Source organism: Aegilops tauschii, chromosome 3, assembly GCF_002575655.3.
Source record: "Aegilops tauschii subsp. strangulata cultivar AL8/78 chromosome 3, Aet v6.0, whole genome shotgun sequence".
Classification (NCBI taxonomy): domain Eukaryota; kingdom Viridiplantae; phylum Streptophyta; class Magnoliopsida; order Poales; family Poaceae; genus Aegilops; species Aegilops tauschii.
The window spans coordinates 67,671,279-67,681,144 of record NC_053037.3 but is presented as its reverse complement, the minus strand read 5'-3'; the positions used below and the strand labels follow the sequence as shown (position 1 = coordinate 67,681,144).

At 49.1% G+C, this 9,866-nt stretch overlaps 1 protein-coding gene across 1 annotated transcript; it reads right to left on the bottom strand.

Moving 5' to 3' along the window:
- Window positions 1–2,082: 2,082 nt before the first annotated feature.
- On the bottom strand, window positions 2,083–4,572 carry LOC109756885 (pentatricopeptide repeat-containing protein At4g14820). Its single transcript, XM_040403508.2, has 2 exons — window positions 4,117–4,572; window positions 2,083–3,484 (listed from the first exon to the last, which is right to left on the bottom strand). Exons 1-2 carry the CDS (start codon window positions 4,554–4,556, stop codon window positions 2,182–2,184), a joined length of 1,743 nt encoding a protein of 580 aa, XP_040259442.1. The 5' UTR covers window positions 4,557–4,572; the 3' UTR covers window positions 2,083–2,181.
- Between the last annotated feature and the right edge of the window lie 5,294 nt (window positions 4,573–9,866).

Sequence of the window (9,866 nt, the reverse complement as noted above, 5' to 3'; positions counted from 1 at the left end):
TGACTTATGAAGTGTTACAGGCTAGATCCGTGTGACTTAGAACCAGGATCTTGACAGTTTACGGCACCAGCGTAACTCCATTACGTTTACGTTTGCGGTGTTTCTCTGGAACCAAACACCTCCACAGACTCAAATACTCAGAAGTTCCTTTGCACGGGGGTGTGCCGCTTGATTTGCTTCTCTCCTTGCAAAGATCGACTCAAACTCCTGAAAAGCCTCAGCATACTCCTTCATCTCTTGGATCACGAATCCCCTCAGATTTCTGACCCTGCTGCCACTGTGCCACATCGTTAAAACAGCAAGGCAACCAGTCTCAATCTGCACTTTCAGAAAACCCTGTACCCAAGCAAGCAGCAATGGATCACGGCAATGGTGATATTGTTGTATTACCTCGGCCTCGCTGCTACAAACACTCCCTCATGATTGTGCGCCATGAAACCCGCTCCAGCAACACCATGCTCAGCGTCTAGGGCACCATCAGTATTGATTTTAGTTCACCTGTAATTAGGAGGTCTCCATCTCTCCCTCCGGTATTTCGTCACATTTTCTCCTTCTGCGGCACTTCCAGAGCCTTCACGAATGCCTCCACCAGATGCATGGATGGCAGCGGTTGATATTGAATCGCCTAATGCATGTATTTATTCCTGCTGCTCCAAATCGCCCACATAACAGAGACGATAACCGCTGAATCCCTCTTGTTAACCATTGCCGAGTCCAAAATATCCATGGCCCAAGTGCCTAGATGCAGACGCGGGAGCTTTTAAATCGAAAATTTCTAACGCTGCATTCGAAAACAGCTTGGCATGTGCACACCTAACCAGAGAATGGAACAGAGACTCGTTGTCATTGCCACAGTCTGCACTCCAAACATCTTCCCTACATGACAAACTGGACGGCTGTTGTTCAATCTGTTCATTATCCAACAGTTGCTGGACACTGGTCTCACTGAGAAAGGACCAGATTTCTCCCACACCCATGCCCGAAAATCATCAATATCTCACAGCGGTCGTGGTAGTTGGATAATGAGATCAGCATGAGGAGGCATAGACACCTCTCATACTAGCTCTTCATTCCATTGATTTGACCCTTCCTCTATCAAATCAGAAACAAACTGAACCGGTGTTTAACACCCTATAGGTTTCAGAGATGCTTCCACATGATTCATCTATCATGCCAAACTTCGGTTGTGCATCCATTACCAACTCTTCTTACTAAACCCAACTTAAGGCCATCTCTTCCCCGCACAAGAGCTCGCCAGGTCGGTGACACACCCCGAGGGCAATCTGTTTGCGCTCACCAAATAATCCTGAACAAGCCCATGATTTTTAGAAGTGAGGTGTTGCCAGAATATGAGGGCAGGCCTGGCGCAGTGGTGAAGTCCTCCCCACTTGTGCCAAGAGGTCCTGGGTTCGAACCAGCCTCTCTGCATTGCACTTTGCAGGGGTAAGACTAGGTTCCTATAATCCCTCCCCAGACCCCACCGTGTGGGAGCTTCTATGCACTGGGTCTGTCCTTTAGGTGTTGCCAGAATATGTTACAATGGTGGAGCTGTGGAATGTTGTCTGACTACTGCTGCCCCATGAAATACCCGTGCTTCTGGATTCAAAGTTCTTAAGAAAGGATCTGGCAGCTCACACAACTGCAAGACCCATTACCGACGACGACTCACACGGCATAAAGTTCAGCTTCTACTGCACAGTGAACTATCTTCAGCCTGACAGAGGGAGTTTTTTCGCGCAGAACCACACCAATTATCTCATCTTAATATATGACGGGAGGAAAATACTGGGAAAATATGATAGCTCAATCCATAATAATATCTCTTCAAAGCCCTGCCTGTGTCTTCCCTTAACTAAACTGGGCTGCATAGCCTCCTTTTATGAAAAATCAAAATTAGCCAGCTGACTTGTTGTTCAGCTTTGATTACATAACGAATTCCTACAGCTGATGCAGCCATAAATATGAGATCATTGTTGCCCATTGACCACCTATGAGATGATTCTGGTGATGAATCATAATGAAAATCATTATGGAACTTCAATTGTGAGTTCAAAATACAAAAAAAAAAACATAAGAGTGGTATTCCTCATGATTACCTGCAAGTCTTTAAATATAGATATGCAAATGTCCCCTTTCAGAAATTTACCAGGTTAACATAAAGACTAGCACAGCCATGAATCATCAATTAGAAATTATCCCACTAAGCTTTACAAGGGTCCTATGATTTTCTTGATGTTTCTCACCTTCAGCTCCAAAATCGTGGACAATCCCATTCAGCTCTACCCGACTGCAGCTTGTTTCTTTCGAAACCCTATGGCCTTCGATTACTCCCCTCACCTCTCGAGCATTGTTCCAGTTACCAGATTTTGCATGCATGTTCGATAAAAACACGTATGCTCCATTGTGATTGGGATCCAACTCCAAAATTTTCCTTGCAGAAAATGCACCGAGCTCAAGATCACCATGCATCCAGCAGGCTGCTAACAGAGATCCCCAAACAGCCACATTAGGTCTTACATGCATTGACTTTATGAGGTCAACTGCTTCCTGCAGAAGTTTAGCCTTTCCCATAAGATCCACCATACAGCCATAATGCTCAAGCTTGGGTTCAATCCTGTATTCCTGGACCATACATTCAAACAAGGAACGGCCTTCATCAACTAAACCAGCATGACAACAGGCAAACAACAAACCAAGAAATGTCACGCCATTGGGTTCAACCCCTTCACTTTTCATCTTGTCAAAAAGGGCTAAGGCAGATTTGCCATCACCATGCCTTGCAAAGGCAGAAATCATACTTGTCCAGGTGATAACATTCTTTCGAGGCATTGCATTGAACACGTTCAAGGCAAGAGTCAAACTTCCACATTTTGAGAACATATTAATAAGAGCATTGCAGATGGACAGTATCTTACAAAACCCATTATTCACAACAAACGAATGGATCCATCTGGCTTTGTCAAGGGAACAGATATTAGCACATGCAGATATGACGCTCAATAGGGTAATTTCATCAGGGCAGACACCACACTCTTGCATATCTTTGAACAAAATCAACGCTTCACTTGGTTGGTTATTTTCAGCATATCCTGATATCATAGCACTCCAAGATACCACATCCTTCTCCATCATACAGTTGAATATGGAGCGAGCAATATCAATTTTTCCATTCTTAGCATATCCGCAGACCATGACAGTTGATGATATCAAGTCCTTCCTTTGCATCCCGCTGTATAGCTTCTTGGCCATCTCCATATCCGCACAAGTAGCATACATGTTTAAGAGGGCACTACTGAGGCGGGCATCGATAAAAATGTCTGAGACCAGTATGTATGAGTGGATGACTTTTCCGGATCTTAAATGTCGTGTATGACCACAAGCTGATAGAACGGTAGCAAGGATGACTTGGTCAGGCACAATTCTTGATCTCTTCAGCTTATTGAGTAGAAGCAATGCTTCTCTGTAGTCTTGAGTCTGACAATAACTGCCGGTTGATGTTAGAGAGGTCAATCATGGTTTACAGTGAAAAATACAATTGCTGAAAAGTTAAGAAGCATACAAACTGGAGACCAGAAGCAAATGAACAAATAAAAAAGGATATTATTTTCCAGAGGCACTTTAAATAAAGACGTTGTCACAAGACCCTAAAGTCTCGGCACACAGATAAGTTGAAGAAACCTAAATATTGCATGCATCAATTTCCAACTTTCAAGAAGATTATACAAACAATCGACAGAAAATGTTCTACCTTTCTAAAGGTCACCTAATTGCATTCCTTTGAAACTTATCAAGTTATGCTGCTAGAGATCTAGGAAAAAACTTATCAAGTGCTGATCTAGTTAATTATAGTTTCAACCTTAGAACATTTAGTTGGACCTTGCTCCAACAAAGAAGCAGATCTGCGTGTTGTTAATAACGTGCATATATTGACCAACTCGACTTCTCCCATTTTCCTCAGCAAAGATTTTTGCAAGAAAACGTAGAAAAATGACACGAGGTACAATGCTAGACAAACTATTACCAAAGCACCCAGATTGCAGCAAAATTGGATTGATCTAAATGATCGATATTCCGACCAAATAATAAGCACAGAAACTAGGGCATGCGCATCAGTACCTGTCAAGCATGACGCCCCAGGCGACGAGATCCCGATCCGGCATTACTTCGAACATCCTGCGGGCGTCGGCCACGCGCCGGCACGCCGCGTACGCGCCAACCAGCGCGGTCCCGATGAACCCATCATCCTCGGCCCCGACCCGCACGGCGATGGCATGCGCCTGCCCCACAGAGTCGGCGCAGCGCGCGCGGGCGGCGGCGCGGAGCAGGGCAGGGAGCGCGTGGCGGCCCGGCGCTGGCAGGCCGGCGCGGCGGAGGCACGCGCAAGCGGCGAGCGCGAGGACTGGCGTCGCGGTGGCGGCGCGCAGAACGGAGAGGTAGGCGCGGTCAGGTTCGGCGTGCTCTGCCGGCGGGAAGGGGTGGCCGCGGCGGAGGAGGTGGGCGTGCACCTGCTTATGGTGGCGGGAGAGGCCCTCGAGGGGCGGCGCTCGCGTCTCCATCTCGTCATGCGGGGTCAACCAGCCCGAGGGTTAATTAATAAGAGCTTCTCCACGATTAGGGGCGTTTTGGAGGCCGAGCTCCATGAAGAATTTAATTATTATTATTACTAGAAGAATATTAACTTTAAAAGTTCAATATCAATTATGTTAATATTACATTTAATATTCTCATGCATATTAAGTGACATTGACGCTCTTTTTTACCATCAAATTCTCGCACACACACCCTCTCCCTCCCTCTTCCTCACTCTCTCTCCCCTCTCCCTCACTCGGGAGGTGGGACAAAAATAAACCCGGAACGGAGACTACCAACTGAGACATTAGGAGTAGAGATCATTTAGTTGATAAGAATAAATAGAAAACGGTGTTAAAAAGGAGAAACAGATTAGAATACATTGAAAAACCAAAAGGACGATGTAAAAGGGGAATCGCCCTGCCCCCCCCCCCCCCTCCCGGGCCTTGCCACCGAACCGGTTCAGCGGTCCAGTCCCCGCGCGGTCGTCTTCTCCTGTTCCCCGAGCCGCGTCGCTACAGAGCCGAGCTCCCGCCCGACCACCTCGCTGGCATCGAAGGGGAATGGATAAGGGTGACGCCCTTCCTTCCCTACCCCCATGGCCTCACTCCTCCTCGACGCCCCCTCACAAATCCACTTCTCCTCCTCGCTCGCTCGATCTCGTCGATCTGGACGAAGTCAGACGCCACGGCCACCATGACCGACCCCGTCCACATGGCCACAACCCTCCCTGCGGGCTAGGAGCTTGTCGAGGAGTTTCGAACGCCTTCGCTACTTCGTCTGCGCCAACGAGATCAAGTACAGCACCCCCGCATCGACGTCGCTGCCGTCTTCCTCAACCTTGGGCCACCGCGACATTGTCGTTCGATCCGCGCCGCCCCGAGCTCCCATGTCTTCCCCTAGGGCGCCATTGACACCGCCATGATCTCCTCTTGCCTTTCCCCTGTTTCCCCTCTCGTTTGCTCTCGTTAGGTATTTCGCCGTGGCCGAGAACCGCCGTCCGCCATGGCCATTGCAGGGGTAGCCACCGAGCTCCTCGGATTGACCCCGTGGCACATGCCCGCTCCTATGCACGCCCATGCCCGAGCCTGCCGCTCTTCTTCCGCGCCCGCGGGGCCACTCCCTCTCCATGCCCACGCCTGTGCTACACCGCGTCGGTCGCGCCCACCGCTGCCGTCGCGCTCGCCGCAGCCACCGCACCACTGTGCCCCACGCAACACACACCCTGGTCGCGCGCCACACTCTCGCTGGCTGCGCTCGCCCCGTCTGCTGTCGCCTATCCCTTCGCTCGCCCCGCTGTCGCGCCCCTGCCTCGCGCCACCTCCAGTTGTGGCCATCTTCTGCTGGCCGCCCCCTCAGCCACGCCGGCCACATATCTTCCCTCCACCGTCGGCCGCTCGCCTCGCCTGCTGCGTGTTGCTTCCTGCTGCTATGTGCTACTCTACCGCTGGTACGCTGCTGCGCCATGCCCTCGACACCGCCGTGGACAAATGTGGCGGAAGGATTGTTAATGGAGTACGAGAAGGAGGTGGCGGAGAAGGTGTGGAGAGGCAAGAGGTCTGGGGCGGTGTCACCTGGCTGTGGTGGAGGTGTTTATGCGAGAAGGAGCCGGAGTGGAAGGAGAGGTCACAATTGGAAAGAATCGTAAAAAAAATCATAACCCGGAGATCTCAGTTCAAAAAAATGCTAATATCGATGGAGGAAAACATAGGAAATATTGGTTTCCTTCAATACGTGGAAAACATAGGAAATATTGGTTGTTATCAAGGAAAGGTAAAATTTTAGGAAAGTTAGGATTTTTGAACTGATTTCTATGCAAATGGGGTTTTAATGTTTGGTAACGTGATATCAGTACCTGCCCGTTTGTGACATGTCTGATTAGGAAAGTTTGCAAACGTTAAGAAACTATTTATTGGGAGGAAAGTTGTGACGTGTCTGTTATTTGTTTCCTAAAACAAATTTCACTAATAAGAGAAATCGATTGATTTAGATAAGTTAGGAAAGTTAGATTAAAATGTATTATTTGTTTCCTAAGACAAATTGAACCAATAAAAGGAATCGATTGATTTGCATAATTTAAGGAAGTTAGATTAAAATGTATTATTTGTTTCCTGAAAATCTGTTATTTGTTTCCTAAGACAAATTGAACCAATAAAAGAAATCGATTGATTTGCATAATTTAAGGAAGTTAGATCCGTGATTTGTTATACGTTAGGAAAGTTCTCGTTGTAATAAAGAGTGGAGAGAAAAATAAACCGATGGACCAGGGTGGGAGGAGGTGGTGGGAGGAGAGACGAAAAAAACTGTGAAAATAAACCGCGGACCAGGGTGGGAGGGGGTGGTGGGAGGAGAGACAAAAAAACCCAGCGAAAATAAACCGCGGAGACGATTCACCAACTCGTTCATTAGGAGTAGAGATTAACCTTGATGCTTACATGGGTCCCGATGTGTCAATCATCACCGAGATGTCTGTTGGTGATTGTCGGGGGTTGGGTGCGACATATGCCAATGGATGGCTTATCATGGTGGGAGCGAGTAGAACGTCGCCGGTGCTCGGAAGCGGGATGAGGCGTAGACACGAACGCCGGCGTACTTTACCCAGGTTCGGGGCTCTCCTAGGAGATAATACCCCTAGTCCTACTCTGCGGGGTCTCCGCATGATCACTAAGGCACAAGTGAGTACAATGGTGCTCCTCGAGCTGTATGCTAGAGGTAGGAGAAGGCAAGGCTAGCTCTCTCCTTCCTCTATGGGTTGGTCTAGTTCTAACAGGTTGGGAACCCTTTGCATGGGTGCCCTGTGGGGTTTATATAGGCCTACCCCCAGGGGTACAACGGTAATCCGGTCGGGCGTAGGGCCCGGCCGTCAGTCTCTTCGGCCGCCGGCTTCCCCGCCGACTGCTGAGGCCCGCCGACTGGTCGGGTACGGGGCCGACAGGCCGCCTCCGCCGCTCTCGGGTCTTGTCGGCTGCTGGTCACTGTAGCCATGACTCTAATGACGCAGGCTTGGTCCGGGGATCGTGGCTACAGCGCCGTCGCCTGGCGGGCGATTACTGTAGCCACTCCGTGTCTCGTCTGATTAATGGCGCATGGGTCCCGAGGAAGGGGCGGGCCGACTGCTGGGGGCCGACCTCCCTCGGGTCCGACTGGCGGGGCTCTTGCCGTCTTCCGGGCTCTCACTAATTGGTGGGGCCCGTCGTCCTTGGGCCGTACCGACTGGCCGTCGTGTGAGCAGGGCTCCGCCTGTTGTGGTGATGTCAGGGGTGGCATGGCAACAGTGCCGCGCCGGGCGGAGATCTCCGCCGGTACGGTGCACTGTGGCCACGCCTGTCCCTGAATGGGGGGATGGGCTATACTGTAGCCATTCCCTGTCTTGTCTTTCTTGATAAGGGCGCATGCTTCGTTGGCGCCACGGGCCGACTGCTAGGGGCCGGCTTCTCTAGAAGCCGCCAGCTAAGAGTCGGCTTGTCTTGACGTCGGCCTCCGGGACTCGGCCGTCTACGGGCAGCCGGCTATTCCTCCAGCCGGCCTCTAGAAGGCGGCACTTCATCTTGGCGCCTTGAGGGGCGCAGCTAGCCCCGATGTCTTGAAAAGTTCTGGGCATCGGGTTGGCCTACCCGTGGCCCATTACTCTGACAGTGATGGACTTTTTAAATGTCAGCTTTGTTCATTGTGGAAGGGAAACCAATCTTGTTGCTGATTGTTTAGTAAAGTACTGCTTTAGTCTTGGTTTATCTCAATTTTGGAACTCCAATCCCTTTTATTTTATTCTTTCACATATTGTAAATGACATGGCTATTATATGAGGAATAAAATTATTTATGTTCAAAAAGATTTTAATTAAAAATAAAAAATGTAAACTTTTCAGCTTCATAAAAAAAATATACATGTATACAAGATGTAATCTATATGTGTGTAAAATTTCATAATGAATTACCTTCAATTATGAGCTGCAGTAAAAAGAATAAAATCATGGGCTGAAAAGCAACGCATTTGTTTTCTATGTGTAGCCCTCATTTTAATGTATTTCATTATGAAAATTTGCACACATGTGCGCTATGTCTCAGGGTATACGTGTATTTTTTTAAAATAAAATAAAACACAAAAGTATGAATTTGGATTTTTCAAAATTAAGGAGTTCATAGAGCTTGGCCTCCATTTGGCATATCCACATCTACAGCCGCTTCCCAGCAAATCTTCCTATAAGGGAACTCCAACCCGGATCTGCAAACACATCCGGACATGACCGCGGACACGGGAAGCAATTGAGTCGGAGGCCATCCAACTGAGGCACAAAATGTCTGAGGGCACCAAATTTTTACATTGATTTTTCAAAAATATTACATAGAAAATGGCCCTAAATAAACATTTAAATCCGTTCCTCATCGGAGTTCGCTTGCTCGTCGTCGTCGTTGGTGGAGGTGAGGTCGACATCCCCGCACCGGACGGTCCTGCCTCGTCGTCGTTGTGGGCCAGCACAAACGAGGAGCAACTGCCGACGTTGACATATCGTCGTCGTGCTGGTCCAGCGCTCATTGACCTCCGCCTCCAGCTCGTCGGAAGGGTGGTTGCGCCCGCCTGACGCGAAGTTGCCAATGCCTGCGGCAGATGGTTTGGACGCTATGCACATGGTCGAGCACCAGCTGCTGCTCATCGACGATGCCTGGGTCCGCCACAACCATGGTCGCGAAGACAACGTTGAAAGGGCGCTCCACCTCCAGCTGATCCTCTGCCAACCGGTGCTCCTCATCTGCCTCTGACAGCACTCGGTTGTAGTGTTGCTCCATTTGCAGCAGGGTGAATCCGGACAGCGGCGACTCCTACATCGGCGTGGGCGCCTGCCCCGCCTCCTCCATGGCGATCTCCGCCATCGCCACGGGGTCACCCTCATCCTCCTCCCCCTCCCCAATCTTTAAGACGTCTGAGCTCTGCTCCGGAGAGTTCAGAGGTTGATACTTCATTGGACAAATTAGGAGCATTAGATGTACATAATCGTAGGGTTGATGTTGTTTGCATCCACCTCAACTCGTACTTTGAATATTAAGTATTTAGTGGAGATGCGATGTTTTGATGAATCTTTCCCGCGGTGTGATTTTGTGTTATATGCTAATCAACCAACATATGTATATATATAGGGGAAGTTTCTTATGCGGGTGACCATATATACTATATTGGTCATGGCGTGTCGCATGTTGGCGCTTTCTTTTTTCCAAGGAGGTGAGAGGGTGCACAGGACTGGTAGATTTTTATAGACTGGTTTATCGCCGACTGATTCGAGAAATTGTTGATCCAGTCAAAAT

Coding starts and splice junctions, on each gene's coding strand:
- LOC109756885 (XM_040403508.2), bottom strand. CDS start 4,556: ATGGAGACGCGAGCGCCGCCCCTCGAGGGCCTCTCCCGCCACCATAAG. Junction 3,485..4,116: donor TGGGGCGTCATGCTTGACAG/GTACTGATGCGC, acceptor ATCAACCGGCAG/TTATTGTCAGACTCAAGACT.